Source organism: Carcharhinus amblyrhynchos, chromosome 7 (assembly GCF_965287045.1).
Source record: "Carcharhinus amblyrhynchos chromosome 7, sCarAmb.v2.hapA, whole genome shotgun sequence".
In the NCBI taxonomy this organism is placed as follows: Eukaryota; Metazoa; Chordata; class Chondrichthyes; order Carcharhiniformes; family Carcharhinidae; genus Carcharhinus; species Carcharhinus amblyrhynchos.
This window is the reverse complement of record NC_137330.1, coordinates 55,570,036-55,591,532: the sequence shown is the minus strand read 5'-3', so window position 1 is coordinate 55,591,532 and position 21,497 is coordinate 55,570,036. Positions and strand designations below refer to the sequence as shown.

The 21,497-nt window shown below is 42.9% G+C and overlaps 1 protein-coding gene across 1 annotated transcript; it reads left to right on the top strand.

The window, feature by feature from the left end:
• The first annotated feature begins 1,926 nt into the window (after positions 1-1,926).
• Positions 1,927-3,460, top strand: mpg (N-methylpurine DNA glycosylase). The gene has a single exon (XM_080193280.1). It carries the CDS (start codon positions 2,086-2,088, stop codon positions 2,977-2,979), a length of 894 nt encoding a protein of 297 aa, XP_080049406.1. The 5' UTR covers positions 1,927-2,085; the 3' UTR covers positions 2,980-3,460.
• The last annotated feature ends 18,037 nt before the right edge of the window (positions 3,461-21,497 follow it).

Here is a 21,497-nt window from a genome sequence, read left to right as displayed (position 1 = left end):
ATGGCTGTCTGATCTCACTCTAGTAGGGAATCATTAAGAAGTGCAGGCAACATAAAACAGAAGTTTAAACTTTCCATTTAAATATTTCTGCATGACAGCACTTCCTCAGGGATCCCACATACAAGGATTTCTGAAGCATTTGCCACTCCAAGTGTCAGAAGATTCAGGCCATGGTATATGTAATATTGAAAAAACATTAGACTTAACAAATTAACAACTATTTGAATTAAATATAAAGACATTCATGAAGTGATGTGTTCTGCACTGAAAGCTTTACTGTGATAAGTGATACACAATGCTCATAAAATGTAGATTTTACTTGTCATCTGCTTAAGTAATGTTGAAATGTTAAAATATCTCTGATTCTTTAGACCAGTTTGCTTACTCCAATGTTTTACCCCAGTGCCCTTATTTGCAAGATGGACAAAAGACAAAGACAAGTAAAGGTTCAACAAGTTTATTAACATTAACACTACTAACCCTTAAATTACCCACATAAAACAAGAGGATACCCCAAAATCAGATATGCTACCCGCAAAGATGGTTTGGTTAAAACTGCAGGCTCGGTTCTCTGAGTCCCTCTGGTCCGCCGTCACGAAGGTGAGTCTCGATGGCAGCTTCTTCCTTCCTTCCTTTTCTGGTCAGTCTTCTGAATGGTCAAAGGTCACCTCCTTCATCCAGTCTTCTCAAGCCTTCCCTGCTGGTGTCTGAAAGTGTGTTCCTTTATCCCCTGCCTGCTTGCCTTTCCAGAAACTTCTCTGGCTTCCAGCCAATGAGGTCCCAGGAGGGTGTTCCAATACCCAGTGGGTTTCTTGATGTCTGCCTGACAGGTCACCAGGGTCCGCCCCCAAGTGTCCATCTCCATGCTGCTGCTTACATGTAACCTGTTATCAGATTAAGCCAACTGCAGGAACTCTTAGTGACTGAAAGTCTGGCCCGATCTGGGCTTCCAACAATAAGGTGGTGCATTTCAATGGGGTGCAATGATCTCCTGCTAAATATCAGTAGGGTGCAACGACCTTTGATAGGAGATTGATGAATCAGGCCCAGACAGGTTTGGGTATTGTACAACTGGCCTGCCTAAGGTTTGACTGTGTTTGATTTTTAATACGCCCAATTCTTTAATTTAGGATATCCAATTTTATCAGCCTTAAAACTAGGCCCTGTTCATGTTACAGTAAACTGTGGCTCAGTTGAAACAACAATCTCACCTGAGTCTGGGTTCAAGTCCCACTCTAGAATCTGAGCACACATATAAAGACTAACATTCCAGTGGTACCAATTGAGTGCTGCAAAGCTGGACGTAAAACATCAAACTGTGGTCCCAATCTACTTGCTCAAGCCAACAAAGAACCTATGATACTATGTTAAAGTTCCTCGGTATCCTAGACAATATTTATTCTTCAATCAATATCATAAAAATGAGATTATTTGGGGCTATCACATTTCTGTGTGGAAAATTGCTGTGCATAACTTAGCTGTTACATTTCCTACATTACAACATTTAATACACTTCAAAGACTGCAAAGGGCTTTAAGACCTCCAAGTGGTTGTGAAAAGCGCTATATAAATACAAGCCTTAAAAAAGACTCGACTATTTATTCTCCATGCAACCAGCATGAAGATTCAAGTAGGCAAATGTGAAAGTTTTCAGGAACTACTTGAGGTGCGTAACCCAAGTGGTCTAAAAGAACATCAGGCTGGGTCATGTTGTTAAGAAAGCATCAGGGGCCGCATATATTAGGAATGTATAGGAAGGAAAGCACTGAGCGTGAATTTAAGAGAGGGGAGTATTGTGAGGAGCAGTAAATACTCAATGTCTGAATGCAATGATGTCTGCAAATCACTAATATGAAGCACTTGGGACTCGGAAGTACAAGAACGTCCCTCTGCCTTTAGCAGCTATTACTTCCTGTTTCCCTCCTGCCTGCTAAAATGTAGCTAGAGGGATGTGTGTTTGGAGCAGCACCTGAGCTCTAAAGGTTGGAGATCTCCCTGCAGTTGGAGCAGTTGCAGTTAGCAGCTCCTGTTAACCTGAGCTCTCTGTAGCGCTGCAGGACTGGAGACTGCACTGAACCCTTTCAAATGGGACCGAAGAAAAGAAAAGTGCTGGCGGCGAGGGAGAGAAAGGCTGGCCTCTGTGCAGAGCTGCAGCCGGGACTGGGACTGGAGCAGCAGCCGGAACTGGGAGCGGAGCAGCAGCCGGGATTGGGAGCGGAGCAGCAGCCGGGATTGGGAGCGGAGCAGCAGCGCCGGCGGCGGCAGCAGCAGCAGCAGAAGGAAGAGGGAGAGAGTCCGGTCTGCAGCATCTATTTCAACACTGCCCAAATGGCAAACGGCAGGCTCTCCTCGGGCTTCTTCAATCGGCCTTGTGTGACTTTGGCCAAAGAGTTTCTGGGCCAGGTCATGGTCCGAAAGTTTGCGGATGGCAGTGAAATGAAAGGCAGGATAGTGGAGACTGAAGCCTACCTGGGCGGTGAGGACCAAGCGTCCCATTCCCGCGGAGGCAGGCAGACTCCCCGAAATATGGCAATGTTTATGAGGCCAGGCACCATGTATGTGTATCAGATCTACGGGGTGTATTTCTGCTTGAATGTGTCCAGTCAGGGAGATGGTGCTGCCGTGTTGCTGAGATCCTTGGAACCTCTGCAAGGACTGGATGCAATGAGACACCTTCGCAGCAAGCGGAGAAAAGACACTGGGAAACCCCTTAAAGACCATGAGCTGTGCAATGGACCCTCCAAACTGTGCCAGGCTTTAGATATTACTAAGACCTTTGACAGAGGGGACTTGGCCACAGGCACTGAGATCTGGATGGAACCTGGCCCCGAAAACATCAGTGGAGCAGATATTGTCTCCACCAGTCGCATTGGTGTAGGGTATGCAGGAGAGTGGGTCAACAAACCGCTGAGATTTTACATAAAGGGCAACAAATGTGTGAGTGTTGTCGATAGGAAAGCTGAGAAGGGGATTGACTGATTCAGTTGTGTCTTTACAGACCTATGGTTATGGGTGTTCTTAGTTCCCCCCCCCCCTCCACGTCGACGATTCTATACCTTGATTTGCCTACAGAAGCTTCAGACTTTGTAGGAATGCAGAACAGTGCAATTTTCAACACTTACCAAGATGGTTTGTTCAAAATCCCAGTTATGGTGTGATATTCCAGCAACTCTGGCTTTGTCTTTACAGTCACCATATTGATTGGCTACAAGGGGCTTGAATTAAAAACATATTAAATTCCCAAATACATTCAAAACAATTGCTTACATACAGCCATGGTAAAGTCAACAGTGAGGCCTCTTAACAGGAAATAGAAACTTATCAGACTTTTAAAATCACTTTCGTCAAATAACTGCAATGATTCAGATAGATAATAATGCAACAGATGCCTAAAAATGAAATGTGTTCTAATTATCTATGTCTGAATTAAAATTTACACAATAAAATGCCTTATATTTTTGTTGCCATGGTCTGTTATTGGACTGTACACCACAGAAGTCTTTCAGCCCATCAGTTCTATGCTGGGCCTTTATCTAGCAATACAAAACCAACCCTATTCCTGTGGGTTTCTCCAAAATGCCTTCTTCAGTTTCCAATCTTCATTCAGTTATCCATAAAAGATGCAAGGGTTTCAGTCCAAAATAAGTAATTTCATCTCATGTAATTATGCATATAAAAAAATTCCTAACCTCCATTCATGTTCTTAACAATTTTAATGTTTGACTCTTCTCAAGGAAGGATGATTATCTTTCCCTATTTACTTTCAAAATAGTTATAATGTTAAAAACTTACGTTTTTCCTCTTAATCATGTGTTCCAGTCAAAAAAGTTCCAGTATCTCAGTTTTTTTCCTCATAATTGCTGCTTCCCATCTCCAACATAATTGTGAGCATAATTATGTTCTAATGGACAGCCACACTTGATGTTCTCAATGGTTTTAATGTATTTTTGTGTCGAATGAGATTGTTCAAAATTGCACAAAATACTGACTGACCTAATCACTGCTTTGTATCAGCTGCCTATCTCCGTATGCCCATACTTACAGCTTTAACAAGAACAAAGAACAACACAGCACGGGAAACAGGCCCTTCGGCCCAACGAGCCCGCGCCGCCGTCCTACTATCTCAGTGACCTATTCATGATTTTAGTCTACGCCTAACGTGCGAGGATCAGGGAGGTCCAATTTAGGGACAATTTTAGTACCCAATCAATCAGCCTAAAAGCACATCTTTGGGGGATGTGGGAGGAAACCGGAGCACCCGGAGGAAACCCACGCAACCACGGGGAGAACGTGCAAACTCCCACAGACACAGGCCCAAATCCATGTGTCCGCACAGCAACAGAGATAGTCTCTGAGCTGTCATGTTGCCCTCGAGATGGTCCAGTTTAAGCACACTAACGACATGAAGCAATAGGCAACTCCCGAAGCAACATCCAAGAGCAGCCCACTACAACCTGCCGCCTGCATGCCCCTTGCCGGACTTAAATGCCTGTGGAGACAAAAAAATTCATTATTAAACAGGCAAAGACTAACATTCCTGAGGCAAAATGTATTCCCAAGCCTACAATGTTCAGTAAGGCCTACTATATCCCCCTATATGTAGCCCGCTCATATGGCTGTCTAAGTGACTCTTAAACAACCCTAGCGTGCCTGCTTCCACCACCTTACTCGGCAGTGCATTCCACACCCCCACTACCCTTTGCGTGAAAAACTGCCCTCTAATATTTGTCTTATACCTAGCCCCCCTCACCCTAAGCCCGTGACCCCTCGTTCTATCCATTTCTTGTAGCGGAAAAAGCTTACCACCATTTACTCTATCTATCCCCTTCATAATCTTATAAACCTCTATTAGATCCCCCCTCAGCCGACGTCTCTCAAGGGAAAACAGCCCAAGTTCATCCAATCTTTCCTCGTAAGACAGCCCTTCCATACCAGGCAACATCCTGGTAAATCTCCTCTGCACTCTCTCCAGGATCTCTACATCCTTCCGGTAGTACGGCGACCAGAACTGGACGCAGTACTCCAAGTGAGGCCTAACCAACGTTCTATACAACTGCAACATCAGACTCCTACTCTTATATTCTATACCTCTTCCTATGAAGGCTAACATACCATACGCTTTCCTCATCACATTCTGCACCTGTACCGACACCTTCAGGGACTTATGCACTTGCACCCCCAGGTCTCTCTGCGTATCTATACTCCGGATAGTTCTACCTTTTATCGTATAACTCCCCTCCACATTATTCCGGCCAAAGTGCATCACCTCGCATTTCTCCGGATTAAATTCCATTTGCCATCTATCTGCCCAATCTACCAGCCTGTCTATGTCCTGTTGCATTGCCAGGCACTGCTCCTCAGTACCCGCCAATCCAACCATCTTGGTGTCATCAGCAAATTTGCTGATCACACCACCTACCCCCTCTTCCAAGTCATTAATATATACCACAAATAGAAGAGGTCCAAGTACCGAGCCCTGCGGCACACCACTGGTGACAGGCCTCCAATTGGAAAAGGAGCCTTCCACTACTACTCGCTGTCTCCTCCTCCCAAGCCAGTTCTCCACCCATCTACATACCTGGCCTTGTATCCCATGAGCCTTCACCTTTTCTATCAGCCTACCATGAGGGACCTTGTCAAACGCCTTACTGAAATCCATATAGACAACATCAACGGCTTGTCCTTCGTCAACCGTTTTTGTCACCTCTTCAAAAAATTCCACTAGATTCGTAAGGCATGACCTCCCTGTAATGAAGCCATGCTGCGTATCCCTGATCAGATTGCAGCGCTCCAGATGTTCATACATCCTATCCTTGAGGATCCTCTCCATTAGCTTGCCTATAACTGAAGTCAAGCTCACCGGCCTATAATTCCCTGGGTTATCCCTCTGACCCTTCTTAAACAACGGTACTACATTTGCAATGCGCCAATCCTCTGGGACCTCACCTGTGTCCAAAGAAGAGACAAAGATTTGCGTCAGAGGCCCAGCAATTTCATCCCTCACCTCCCTTAACAGCCTGGGATAGATGCCATCAGGCCCCGGAGATTTATCCGTCTTTATACTGTCTAAAAGTCCCAACACCTCTTCCCTCGTGATGACTATATCCCTCAACGGATCCTCAAACTCCTCAAGCACAGCACCAGACATCAGGCCCCTCTCCTGCGTGAATACCGACGCAAAGTATTCATTCAGGATCTCCCCCATTCCCCCAGGCTCCAAGCATAGTTCCCCTCCTCTGTCCCTGAGAGGACCAATCTTCCCTCTAACCATCCTTTTATTTCTAACATAGGAGTAAAATGCCTTAGGATTTTCTTTAATCCTACCCGCCAAAGCCATTTCATGGCCCCTTTTTGCCTTTCTGATGCCCCTTTATCTTTGAAGCTTTATCTTCAAGGACTGAAAGAAAATTATGTATTTGAACTTCCAGCTTTCTTTACTCTCCGATCTTTTTACTGTGTGCATTCTCCCATTTTTGTTTTACTTTGTAAAATGTATTATCTCACCATTTCTCTACGCACATTACATCTATCAGCAAATCAATGCACCGGCTGGATGGTGGCACAGTGGTTGGCACTACTGCCTTACAGTGCCAGGACCTAGGTTCAATTTCCGGCTTTGGTTATTGTGTATGCAGAGTCTGCATGTTCTCCCCATGCCTGCAGGGTTTCTTCCAGGTGCTCTAGTTTTCTCCCACAGTCTGAAAAACATGCTGGTTAGGTGCATTAATCATGCTAAACTCTCCCTCAGTGTACCCGAAAAGGCATCAGAGTGTGGCGACTAGGGGATTTTCACAGTAAATCTTATCAAGTCTCTCCTTCAGCTTAACTGTTCATTCGCTGAATCTTCGAACCTGCCATGTGCCAAGCTCTGTACTTTTGTGTCAGTGGTGTATTTTGATGATTAGCATCTTGTGAATAAAACCAAAGGTGAATTCAGCACTACATTCGTAAATATGAGGAATTCATCCAAATCTTTTTGTTTCCTGTCTTACTGACACAACCTTTGAAAATGTTTCTGAAAATCGATAACCACATTATTCACTGCATTCCCTTTATCCAATTGGTAATGTCTCCAGAATGATTAATCATTTGTTAAATATAATTTGCCTTTAACAATTCTGTTGGCTATTGCAACTGCCAAAGCTGCTTCCAATTCTGGTTCATCAGGCCCTTCAGTGCAGGCCTTTGGTTGCACTTCCTTGAATTCACTGCAAATGCTCCATTTGGTTGTCTTTTCAACTGTCAGTTTGTAGGAACGCAGAACAATGCAATTGTTCTGGAAACCTTGGCTGGACTATATAGTCAAATGGAATTATAAATTCCCTATCCAGTGAAACCGAAGGTCTGTTACCTTCAGTGAAGGAACTGATGGAACTTATTGTATCTGCTGGTGGCTCAGGATTCCAGATTGGTGATGAGTATAGGCAAACATGTATCCTTGGTCACCCAAGATCTTGACTTGTTGAGCGATAATGTGGACTGACATAAAATTAATGTACCATGACTGATGCTAGGGAACTGGCCATTTTACAAACTATCCAGTGCAGTTGACTAAATGTAAACATTGATGGAGTAAGAGCTACTATGATTCAATTATTGGGTACTCCTATGTGCTGGAGGACATGGGTTCTATTAAAGACCAACTGGTAACTTACCAGAGGTCTTCACAGTTCTTAGGGGTAGTGATGCGATGCAACTCATTTTGCTCTTTCAAACAAGGCATCACTCAGCTGCTTTATACACCAATGCAACACTGCAAGATTTATGTTGCTTATGCTCCCAATGACATTTGGGAAAGGAGTCACAGGCAAAAATTTTGAAGGTGCTTTCACCACCTGGTCTGGAGCCAGACTGGAAATCTTGTTACTGTGTGTTGCACACCTCTGTCGCCTTCGCCCTTGTGAATCAGGGATGGAAGTTGTTGATACTGGAATCCTGGTTCACTCTTGGCGCATAGTAGCCATTTTGAAGAATTCTAGTACAACTTGCAATATGAATAAAACTATCCTATTTATAAGAACATTGAGATAGGTGGAGAAAGGGGCAGTCATTATATACAGTTAGTGTTCTAGCATGGTTAATCTTGGAATAAGCTTCATTACTTTAAGGTGTCAGATTGTTTAAATTGGTAGTGCAGGCAAGAATTATGCAGTGTACAAAAGAAGTCCTATAACACGGAGCGGCTCAGTGGTTAGCACTGCTGTCTAGTGGCAGGGACCTGAGATCGATTCCCACCTTGGCTCACTGTCTGTGTGGAGTCTGCACATTCTCCCTGCATCTGCGTGGGTTCCCTCTGGGTGCTCCAGTTTCCTCCCACAGTACGAAAGACGTGTAGGTTAGATGCATTGGCCATGCTAAATTCTCCCTCAGTGTACTGAACAGGCACCAGAGTATGACAACTAGGGGATTTCCACAATAACTTCATTGCAGTGTAAATGCAAGCCAACTTGTGACTAATAAATAAACTTTAACTTTACTTCAAGAAAATAGTAGAAACAGGCTGTAAAATCAAGTCTGCAAATAACACTATCCCATCTAAGAATAGACATTTTTTGTTTTTTAATCATTTTACAGGATGTGAGTATGAGTGGCTAAGTCAGCATTTATCGCCCATCTCTAAGTGTCCATCATTTCAGAAGACATCTGAGACATAACCACATTGCTGTGGATCTGGAGTCCAGACCAGGCAAAGATGGCAGATTTCCTTTCCTAAAGAATATTAATGAACCAGATGGGTTTTATGACAATGGTTTCATGGTCATCATTAGATTTTAATTCCAGATTTTTATTCAAATTTCACCATCTGACTTGGAGCCATTTGAATCTGGGTCCCCAGATCTTGCTCTGGGTCTCTTGATTACTAGTCTAGTGACAATACCACTATGCCATTGCCTTCCCACAGCAAACAGGCAGGCAGCACACATATGGAAAAGAAAAGACTTGCAATTGGGTAGCATTTTTCATGGCCATTGATGTCTCAAATTGTTTTACAGCCAATTAAGTTTTTATTTGAAGTGTAGTCACTGTTGTAATGCAGGAGGAAGTCTCACAACACCAGGTTAAAGTCCAATAGGTTTATTTGGCAGCAAAAGCCACTAGCGTTTGGAGCACTGCTCCTTCGTCAGGTTTGGATTTCTGGTCAGTGTAACTGTATAAATATCAGTATTCAAAAACAAAAGTTACAAAGTGCTTTACTCAAGGTAAAAATTCCTGAGTTCAGCTGGTCCCCAGGACTTGAGCCCATAATCTAAGCTGATACTCGGGCAATACTGATAGAATGCTGCATTTTGGAAGGATGTCTTTTAGATGAATAAATTAAATAAGCCTTTATTCAGATGGATGTGAATGATTCCATAATATTATTTGAAGAGCCAGGGCTTCCAGTCTCAGAATCTGCAGGGGTATAGGGAGGGTGGTGGGGGAGTATAATATCCTGCCCGATATAAATGCAAGTTTTTTTCTTGGGCAATTTCTTGAAATTGGCCCCAAGCTTTTATTCCTTTGTATTGATTTCCCTCAGGACTCACATTTGGGGGAGTGGGGTGCAGAGGGTTGCACCAGCTAATAGATGAGATGACCATGATGGCATTTCTTTCATACGTTTAAACAATTACAATTTTGTATTGCTGTATTGTAGGATTCCTTCAACCAGTCAGATTAAAGGACTTCCAATCACAAGGTGCTGACGCAGAGCCTGTGCAGAGCAATAACAAATCCACATAAAATCATCAGCAATAACATGTAAATTGTTTTAAATTAATATTTTTCGACAGCTACATGTTGATCAAATGGTGTTAAGGCCACATTGATTCACTTGATTGTACTGAAGGGGAAAAAAGTTCTAGCAGATATAATTTCCCAACGGAAATTTAATAAATTAATAGTGAACAAATTGACATATATCTCACATTTACCCCAAAGAGAACTGGATCTTATTAGACAAGTTATGAAGTGGAAAAGCTTATATTCATTAGTGATGATACTGCACAAGCATACAGGCTTGGGATAAGGTCAGAGTGGAAGTTGTGAAATGTGGTAATGCTGACATCCTGAGGACAACTGAGTAACAGCATGGTAAATGTAATGCTTCCAATGAATCAGACATCTTGCACTGAGCTTAAAATCATCATAGAATCCTTACAATGCATAAGGAGGCCTTTTGGCCCGTCGATCTGCACTGGCCACATTCCCTCTCAGGCCCAATCCCCATAACCCCATGTATTTACCCTGCTAATCCCCCTGACACTAGAGTCAATTTACATGGCCAGTCAACCTAACCCACACATCTTTAGACTGTGGGAGGAAACCGAAGCAGCCAGAAGAAACCCACGTTGATGTGACATTGGCCCAAATTTTCTTGCAATAGTCAAACCAGTGAAGTAACCCCTAAAATTAGTCATAGAACTTGCCAACCTCATGGCCAATACATTCCTCTATATTTTCTTTCTCTTAATGTGAATCAGCCACAACATGGCCATTTCTATCCAACAATTTAACAAATATATATGATTAGCTCATTGAATTAAAAGTACTCAGTCTCTCTCAGCAACGACTTCTTCTCCAGGATCCATAGTAGGATGATTGGCTAATTCTAAGATATGCTTGAAGAGGAATCTGAAGAGGAGTCTATGAAACAATGTCCCCTATTGATTCCAGCAAGCACCATTACATTATTCCTGGAAAATGGGCTCATCAGCAAGAACTTGAAGAATTTTCCTAAGATGTTGCATACTTTGTGAGTTAATTACCCCAATTTTGAAATTTTTCTGACATCCAATTTTGCGATAAACTGTGAGTGAAGTTTCTATATCATTTCAATCATGCAGAAAGGCCATTTCTGGCTGAGAACAAGGACCTGATTTAGAGGGGGGCAAATATAGGCTAATAAAAACATATTCATGGGTTTAAGAACACTAACACAATACTGAATTAAGAGTGAATGACTGTAGGCTTTGGAGAACACTGACAACGCTGAACGCTGTTGCTATAGAGGGCAGTTTTGTATGAATAACAAGTATTTCTCATTTATAACATGTATTTTCAATTTATAAAATGAATGCAGTTTGCTTTTAGTGACATTTAGCGAAAGCTTCAGCCAACGGCACAATACAGCAGGGCTTGATGGGAGGAGATGTTAGATTGTGTCTGCATTCCAGAGGACAATGGTTCCACTGAATGCAATTATGTTATCAGCAGTTGTCGGGAACAAGATGGCTACCAATCCCAGTTTGATGACTTGAAGTATACAGCTCCAAGCTGATAACACAGCTGCAAGACAGACATAAGGGATTTCTCAGGGTCGACATGTGTCACGTGGGTTCAAGTCAGTAGGAATCATTCTCCCAGCTCACTGTCCAGCCTCCTGTGTCACTGGACAACAGAAGGAAAGTAACATCTGCAATTAATGACAATGAAATCCCATGAGGTCAAGATATGTATTGTTGCTGTTAATGACAGGATGATTATTGACTGATTTCTATTAACGTTTACCGGATAAAAATGGACAATATGATTTTGGGAATATATAATTGCCTCAGGGAGACATTGTTTTTCAGAGATGTATAGGGCTGCCTGCATTCTATACCTTGAGTGCTGGGATACTTTCTCCCATTCGATCATTTGGTGAATAAAGTCATGTCTTAAAATCAGTACATTGCATTTCATAAGCCTTTGTATTAGCTTAAGTTCAGCAATACCTCAAGAGAAAACTCCCATCAACAGGAGCAAAAAGCTTATGCCAACTGTTTAAAGGTAACTGACCATGCAGTAATAATTCACACCAGTGCCAAGTCACCAAGTGCCCTCAAGTACCATTATTTTTATGTCAAGTAGCAGCGATGTGGGGCAATTAGTGAACCAGTTGGCTTTCTAGAACTAATCAGTGACTTTATAGTCACTTTTACTGATATCAGCTCCAGCTTTATTCCAGTTTTTTAACTGAATTCATATTCTCAATCTGCTACAATGGGATTTAGAGCGGTGTCTGGACTCCTGCCTCAAGATTATTAGCTCAGAAATATATCTACCACACTGCAGTAAACCAGAAGAGAATGCTTTCTTTCAGACAAGAATCAGTTGAAGTTTAGGATTCATTGTGGGTAATTTTAATTCCAAGTGGGTCATATGGCTGACTGCTCAGGCAGACTATCCAGGAAGTGTAGCCTGAGACTTGGATCTCATGCAGCTCACTAGGTTTGGGCCAATACATTATCAGGTAACCCTTAAGTTAATAGCATAGCGATTCATCAGGTGTTCAGGGGGGTTTGGGAGCACTGTAGGAGGGAAATCCCAGCATGGCAATAACACAGACTGTTTTTAATGGGCCATGAGAAACTGGCCCCTCCTGACTGCACAGAAGTTATCTGCTACTTGTTTTGGAGAGTCTCTGCTCCTGGTATATAAATGATTTGGAAGAAGGAGTAACTGGTGTGATCAGCAAGTTTGCGGATGACACAAAGATGGCTGGATTTGCTGATAGTGATGACCAGTGTCGCACAATACAGCATGATATAGTTGGGTGGTAAGTTGGGCGGAGAAATGGCAGATGGAATTTAATCCAGATAAATGCGAGGTGATGCATTTTGGAAGAACTAATATAGGGGGGAGTTATACAATAAATGGTAAGACTATTAAGAGTATAGAAACACAGAGGGAACTAGGTGTGCAAGTTCACAAGTCCTTGAAGGTGGCAGCACAGGTGGAGAAGGTGGTGAGGAAGGCATATGGTATGCTTGCCTTTATATGAAGGGGTATAGAGTATAAAAGCTGGAGTCTAATGTTGCAGTTGTATAGAACGTTGGTTAGACCATATTTAGAGTACTGTGTCCAGTTCTGGTCACCGCATTACCGGAAGGACGTGGAGGTCTTAGAGAGAATGCAGAGGAGGTTTACCAGGATGTTGCCTGGTATGGAGGGTCTTGGCTATGAGGAGAGATTGGGCAAACTGGGGTTGTTTTCCCTGGAAAGACGGAGAATGAGGGGAGACCTAATAGAGGTGTATAAGATTATGAAGGGTATAGATAGGGTGAACAGTGGGAAGCTTTTTCCCAGGTTGGAGGCAACGATCACGAGAGGTCACGGGCTCAAGGTGAGAGGGGCGAGGTATAATTCAGATGTCAGAGGGAGGTTTTTTACACAGAGGGTTGTGGGGGCTTGGAATACACTGCCAAGTAGGATGGTGGAAGCAGACATGCTAGGGTTGTTTAAGACTTACCTGGATAGGCACATGAGCAGACTGGAGATGGAGGGATACAAAAGAATGTTCTAGTTGAAGATCAAGAGCCTCAGGATGTTTCTGGGAATTAATAGATTCCTATCAGTTGTCCAACAAATTTTAAGGCTCACCTTGTCACTTACGTTGGAGCTATTGGAGATCTTCCATTAATGTCTGTATAGCCTGTTGTGTGTCTATTTATGTTTATTGATGTCTCCTTTTACATCCACAGGTGATTCGGTCCGCCTTGTTGGCCAACAAGGGGCATACACGCGGTGGGGTCGTGCGAGGTTGCTCTTGAATGTTGTTTCGAGAGTTGCCTAGTGCTTCACATTGTTAGTGTACGCTTAAACTGGACCAATTGACGGGTAACACGACAGCTCGGTGACTATCACTGTCTGCTGTGCAGTTACAGGGACCCAGGTCAGATCTCTGGCTTGGATCAATGTCTGTGGGAGTTTGCACATTCTCCCCGTGCTTGCATGGGATTTCTCCAGGTGCTCCGATTTCCTCCCACATCCCAAAAACGTGCTTTTTAGGCTGACTGGAGTCAATAAATTGTCCCTGAATTGGATCTCCCTTAATCTGGCGCACATATAATTCCCTAAATTTGCACCCCCTTTATTGTGGAGTCCACTAGTGGTAGACAAAAATGTCGACGATCGACGAAAGACTAGAATAAGGCACTCACTGAGTGTTAAAATGGGTGGCGCAGGCTTGTAGGACCGAAGGGCCTGTTTCCTGTGCTGTGCTGTTCTTTGTTCTTTGAAATATCATAATATTCAAGGATATGAGACAACTGCACGCCTTTAGTGGTAGATATTGTCGGTGCAGACTCGATGGGCTGAAGGGCCTTTTCTGCACTGAATGACTCTATAACAGTGAACACAAAGCAGAGCAGTTACTGCATCCTCTCTAGCCTCAAAAATAATTTCAGCATCCAATCTACCAAACCATGATTAACATACACCCATGAGATTCAGGTCTGATTTGACAGGCTGGCTTTAGTATAACTGTGGATGGAAAAAGAACAATTAGTAGTCTGCTTCGATTATATTTTCCATATTGCCCAGAGGAGGGAGATAAAATCCCCTCACTGAATTATTTTTTCCATTTTCTCAAGTGATCTCTTAAATCACCAAAAAGCGGTAGCAAGCTTAACAGTCTGAAGTGTGTTGACGTGATATGGTTAAGATGGGATTTTCCCATTCTGATGGGGTTGCTAACTCAGAGATATTAAAGTGGATTTTTAATCTGACTATACATGCTCCACCTGCTCAATAATGTGAAAATATTCAGGAAGTCCCCCTATTTAGCAGTCAATTCAAATACATGGGCTACAACTTGCACAATAGATTTTATGTACAGTTGTATTTTCTCGCCCTCTCAATTTCCTATGTTGTCTGACATCCAGTCTTGGATGAGTCACAATTTCCTCCTGATAAACTTTTGGAAGACAAAATCTATTGTCTTTGGTCACTGCCAAATACTCCCTTGTTGCTGACTCCACCCTGCTTCCCAGTCTTTAACTCAGTTTGAAGTCGACTATTTAAATCTTTGATCTCCTCTCTGGCCCCAGGCTGAGCTTCCAACGCCATACGCCTCTCAATTATAAAGACTTCCTATCCCTACTTTTGCAACATTAGACATCATTGTCTGTCTCAGCCCAGCAGCCGAGAACTAAAACAGTCCATGTCCAAAAGCAACAAGATTTGGACAATGTCCAGGCTTGGGCTGACAAGTGGCAAGTAACATTTGCATACCAAACAAATGTTAGGCAATGACCATCTCTAACAAGAAAGGATCTAACCATCTTTCCTTGACATTCAATGGCATTACCATCACTGAATCCTCCACTATCAACATCTTGGGGATTACCATTGAGCAGAAACTGAACTGGACTAGCCATATAAACACTGTGGTTACCAGAGCAGGTCAAAGGCTATGAATCCTGAGGTATGCATCTCACCTTCTAACTCCCCATAGCCTGTCCACTATTTACAAGGTACAAGTAAGAAATGTAATGGAAGATTCTTCACTTGTCTGGATCAATGTAGCTCCAACACAGCCAGCAGCATAATGGCACAATGGTTTGCTTGGGTAAGATATTCTTTCGGTGAGTTGGGACAGACTTGACTGGCTGAATGGCCTGCTTCTGCACATTTTATTGTAACAACACTCACTTGACACCATCCAGGACAAAACAGCCCATTTGATGGCTACCTCTTCCACAAACATTGTCACCTCCAAACCTGATATATCTAATCCTCTCTTGATCGAACTCCTGTCCTCAATAAACTTTAACTTATCCAGAACTCTGCTTATCCTGCATCAAGTTTTTTTTTTCCTACTGATTTACCAGATGTGGGCCTTCTAGATGGGTCATAGGTATGGAAAGAATACCTGAGGAGCCTTGGGGAGTTCCTAAAGTGCATCTTGTAGTTGGTAAACACTGCTTCCACTGTCCGTCAGTGACAGAAGGACTGATTTTTGTTTTGTGGAAGGAGTAGCAATCAAGCAGGCTGTTTTCTCCTGGCTGGTGATGAGTTTCTCGAGTATTGGAGCTGAACCCAGCTTGGCAACTAGATACTATTCCATTACACTCCTGCCTTGTGCCTTGTAGATTGTAATTCTCACTAATCACCTTTCTCCTTGCTCGTCTACAATCTCATGACACTCTTTGAAGAAGGATATGGAAGTTCTGCTGGGGCCTTAATGTTTATCCCTCAACCAGGCTTGCTAACGCAAAGTATCAGATCATCTTGCTGTTTGTGAGTCCTTGCTGATTGCAATCAATTGCCACATTTCCATGCATTACAACAGTTACTAAACTCTAAAAGGCAATTAATTGGCTGTAAGCACTTGAGAACATTCTAAATCCAAGAAACATGCAGTGTAAAATCAAGTCAGTAGTAGGGAAAATGTTATAATTTATGATAAAGGATATGATAAGTGGGCACTTAGAAAATAATTATCTGATTGGGCAGAGGCAACGAGTTTTTATGAAAGGGAAAGAAAACAGAAAGGCAGAGTATTTCTTAAATGGTGAGATGTTGAGAAGTGTTGATGTCCAAAGGGACCTGGGTGCCCTTGTTCACAAGTGACTAAAATCTTGCATGCAGGTGCAGTAAGTAATTAGGAAGGCAAATGGTTTGTTGGCCTTCATCACAAGGGAATTTCAGAACACAAATTAAATGTATTGCCGCAATTGTATAGAGTCTTGGTGAGAATGCACCTGCAGTCTTGTGTACAGCTTTGGTCTAGTAATTTAAGGAAGGGAGTGGAACAGAGATTAGCCTGTTCTCCCTGGGATAGCAGGATTGTCCTCTGAGAAGCAATTGAGGAAACTAGATGGTATTCTCTATAGTTTTGATGAATGAGATGTGATCTCATTGAAACTTACAAACTTCTTACCCTGACAGAGTAAATGTGGATAGGATGCTTCCCCTGACTGGTGAGTCTAGAATCCAGGGACACAGTTTCAGAGTAAGAGACAGGCCATTTAAAGATTGGGGTGAGGGCGAATTTCCTCACTTACAGGGTGATGTATCAATCAAATTCTTTACTCCAAAAGGCTGTGGAAGCTCAATCGTTGGAAATGTACAAAACAGAAATCGATAGATTTTGGGATATCAATGACATCTGGGATTTGGGTGAAAATGACATAGATGCAGATGAAGAGCTATGAATGTCAGAGGAGGCTCGAGAGATTAAATGGCCTACCGTGTCCCCAAGTCCTATCCTTTCCTAAATCCCTTCTCTCTTCCATTGTACAAACTTTATTCACAAAACTATCTATTGCTTTGACTCTGGACTCATGTGGATCACCCTGTTGCCATTATTAGTCATTATGCCTTCACCCACCTTAGCTCCATGTTCTGGAATTCTGGAATTTGCTTTCCTTTCCTTAATTTGAATATGCCCCTGTGAAACACCAACGGATGTTTATCTTTGTTAAAGATATTTCATGAATGTAGGTTATTGCTATTGTAGCCAGAATTTAAAAAGATGCAAGGTCCTGTCCAGTGGTATGTAAGAGATGACTGATCTGCTTTTCCCAAACTGGCGAACTTTGGCCGTTGACTATGTTAAAATTGGCCTTGAACCATTTTGAATGCATCGTGGTTAACATCTTGGAAGCTGAAAACATAGAGGAAATGGCCCAAAGTGAAGTGGGAGGTAACTCGGAAGTTCAGGGATAGCCTTCTCCTTTTCCAGTCATTGATGAAGAGCATGCATAAGCAGCAGCTGATGGCAGTGCAATGTAGGGATTTAGTTTCTATTTGAAAAACTCGCAAAAGGCAAAGTCTCGGTTAGAACCATAGAACCATAGAACATTACGTCAAAGAAACAGGCCTTTTGGCCCTTCTTGGCTGTGCCGAACCATTTTTCTGCTTAATCCCACTGACCTGCACCTGGACCATATCCCTCCACACCCGTCTCATCCATGTACCCGTCCAAGTTTTTCTTAAATGTTAAAAGTGAGCCCGCATTCACCACTTCATCTGGCACCACTTCATTCCACACTCCCACCATTCTGTGTGTGAAGAAACCCCCCCTAATATTCCCTTTAAACATTTCCCCCTTCACCCTTATCCCACGTCCTCTAGTTTTTTTCTCTAGCCTCAGTGGAAAAAGCCTGCTTGCATTCACTCCATCTATACCCATTATAATTTTACACACCTCTATCAAATCTCCCCTCATTTTTCTATGCTCCAGGGAACAAAGTCCTAACCTACTCAATTTTTCTCTGTAACTCAATTTCTCAAGTCCCAGCAACATTCTTGTAAACCTTCTCTGCACTCTTTCAACCTTATTAACATCCTTCCTGTAATTAAGTGACCAAAACTGCACACAATACTCTAAATTTGGCCTCACCAATGTCTTATATAACTTCACTATAACATTCCAACTCTTATGCTCATTACTTTGATTTATAAAGGCCAATGTACCAAAAGCACTCTTTATAACTCTATCTACCTGTGATGCCACTTTTAGGGAATTATATATCTGTATTCCCAGATCCCTCTGTTCTACTACACTCTTCAGTGTCCTACCATTTACCTTGTATGTTCTACATTGGTTTGTCCTCCCAAAGTGCAATATCTCACACTTGTCTGCATTAAACTCCATCCGCCATTTTTCAGCACATTTTTCTAGCTGGTCCAAATCCCTCTGGAAGCTTTGAAAACCTTTCTCACTGTCCACTACACCTCCAATCTTTGTATCATCAGCAAATTTGCTGATCCAATTTACCACATTATCATCCAGATCACTGATATAGATGACAAACAACAATGGACCCAACACTGATCCCTGTGGCACACCACTAGTCACAGGCCTCCACTCAGAGAAGCAATCCTCCACTACCACTCTCTGGCTTCTTCCATTGAGCCAATGTCTAATCCAATTTACTACCTCTCCATGTGTACCTAGCGACTGAACCTTCCCTAACTAACCTCCCATGCAGGACCTTGTCAAAGGCCCTACTGAAGTCCATGTAGACAACATCCACTGCCTTCCCTTCATCCACTTTCCTGGTAACCTTCTCGAAAAACTCTAATAAATTGGTTAAACATGACCTACCACGCACAAAGCCATGTTGACTCTCCCTAATAAGTCTCTGTCCATCCAAATATTTGTAGATCCTATCTCTTACTACTCCTTCCAATAATTTACCTACTACTGATATCAAATTTACCGGCTTATAATTTTCCGGATTACTTTTTGAGCATTTTTTAAACAACAGAAAAACATGATTTATCCTCCAATCACCCAGCACCTCACCTGTGGATACCAACATTTTAAATATATCTTCCTGTCCCCTGCAATTTCAACACTCGTCTCCTTCAAGGTCCGAGGGAATACCCTGTCTAGTCCTGGGGATTTATCTACTCTAATTTGCCTCAAGACAGCAAGCATCTCCTCCCCTTTAATCTGTATAGGTTCTATGACCTCCCTACTTGTTTGCCTTATTTCCACAGACTCCGTGCCAGTTTTATTCGTAAATACAGATGCAAAAAACCCATTTAAAATCTCCCCCATTTCTTTTGGTTCCATACATAGCTGACCACTCTGATCTTCAAGAGGGCCAATTTTATCCCTTGCTATCCATTTGCTGTTAATATACCTGTAGAAGCTCTTAGGATTACCCTTTACCTTGACTGCCAAAGCAACCTCATGTCTTCTTTTAGCCCTCCTGATTTCTTTCTTAAGTAGTTTCTTGCACTTTTTATACTCCTCAAGCATCTTATTTGCTCCCTATTGCCTATACATGTCATACATCTCTCTCTTCTTCTTTATCAGAGTTCCAATAACCCTCGAGAACAAAGGTTCCTTATTCTTATTCACTTTGCCTTTAATCCTGACAGGAACATACCAACTCTGCACTCTCAAAATTTCTCCTTTGAAGGCCTCCCACTTACTAATTACATCCTTGCCAGAGAATAGCCTGTCCCAATTCACACTTTTTAGATCCTTTCTCATTTCTTCAAATTTGGCCTTCTTCCAGTTTAGAACCTCAACCCGAGGACCAAATCTATCTTTATCCATGATCAAGTTGAAACTAATGGTGTTATGATCACTGGAACCAAAGTGTTCCCCTACATGCACTTCCATCACTTGTCCAAACTCATTTCCTAATAGGAGATCTAATATTGCATCCTCTCTAGTTGGCACCTCTATATGTTGATTTAGAAAATTTTCCTGAACACATTTTACAAACTCTAACCCATCTAGACCTTTAACACTATGGGAGTCCCAATCTATATGTGGAAAATTAAAATCCCCTACTATCACAGCATTATGTTTCCGGCAGTTGTCTCTTATCTCTCTGCAGATTTGCTCCTCCAATTCTCACTGACTATTGGGTGGTCTATAATACAACCCCATTGATGTGGTCATATCTTTCCTGTTTCTCAGCTCCACCCATATGGTCTCAGTAGACAAGCCCTCTAATCTGTCCTGCCTGAGCACTGCTGTAACATTTTCCCTAACTAGCAATGCCTCCCCCCCCCTTTATCCCTCTGCCTCTATCACGTCTGAAACATCGGAACCCTGGAACACTGAACTGCCAGTCCTGCCCCTCCTGTAGCCAAGTTTCACTAATGGCTATAATGTCATAATTCCATGTGTCAATCCATGCCCTCAGCTTGTCTGCCTTCCCCACAATACTCCTGGCATTGAAATAGACACACCTCATAAGATTATTACCACCACACACAACACTTCTATTTGTGATTTTGCATGAACTATTAACATCATTTATTTTCACCCCCGCTCTACTATCTGCTCTGGCACTCTGCTTCCCACTCCCCTGCAAATTTAGTTTAAACCCTCCCCAATAACACTAGCAAACCTCCCTGCAAGTATATTGGTCCCTTTGTAGTTCAGATGTAACCTGTCTGTCTTGTACAGGTTCCACCCACCCCATGGGCGGCACAGTAGCACAGTGGTTAGCACTGCTGCTTCACAGCTCCAGGGACCTGGGTTCGATTCCCGGCTTGGGTCACTGTCTGTGTGGAGTTTGCACATTCTCCTCGTGTCTGTGTGGGTTTCCTCCGGGTGCCCCGGTTTCCTCCCACAGTCCAAAGATGTGCGGGTTAGGTTGATTGGCCATGCTAAAATTGCCCCTTAGTGTCCTGGGATGTGTAGGTTAGAGGGATTAGAGGGTAAATGTGTCGGGATATGGGGATAGGGCCTGGGTGGGATTGTGGTCAGTGCAGACTCGATGGGCCGAAGGGCCTCTTTCTGCACTGTAGGATTCTATGTTGTATGTTCTATGAGATCTCAATGATCTAGAAATCTTAGACCCTGCTCCCTACACCAGTTCCTCAGCCACATGATCATCCGCCCAAGCATCCTACTCTTGCCCTCACTGGCACATGGCACAGATAGCAATCCTGAGATTACTACCCTTGGGGACCTGCTTTTTAACTTCCTACCAAATTCTCTGTACTCACTCTTCAGGACCTCTTCACTCTTCCTTCCTACGTCATTGGTACCAATGTATACCATGACATATGGCTGATCACTCACCCACTTCAGAATGCTGTGCACGCGAGCAGAAACATCCCTGACCCTGGCACCCGGGAGGCAACAAACCATCCGGGAGTTTCTGTCACGACCACAGAATCTCTTGTCTGTACCTCTGATTATTGAGTTCCTTATCACTACTGCTCTCCTCTTCTTCCATCCTCCCTTCTGCACTGCAGAACCAGACTTAGTTCCAGAGATTGGCTGCCACAGCTTATCCCAGGTAAGGCATCCCCCACAACAATATCCA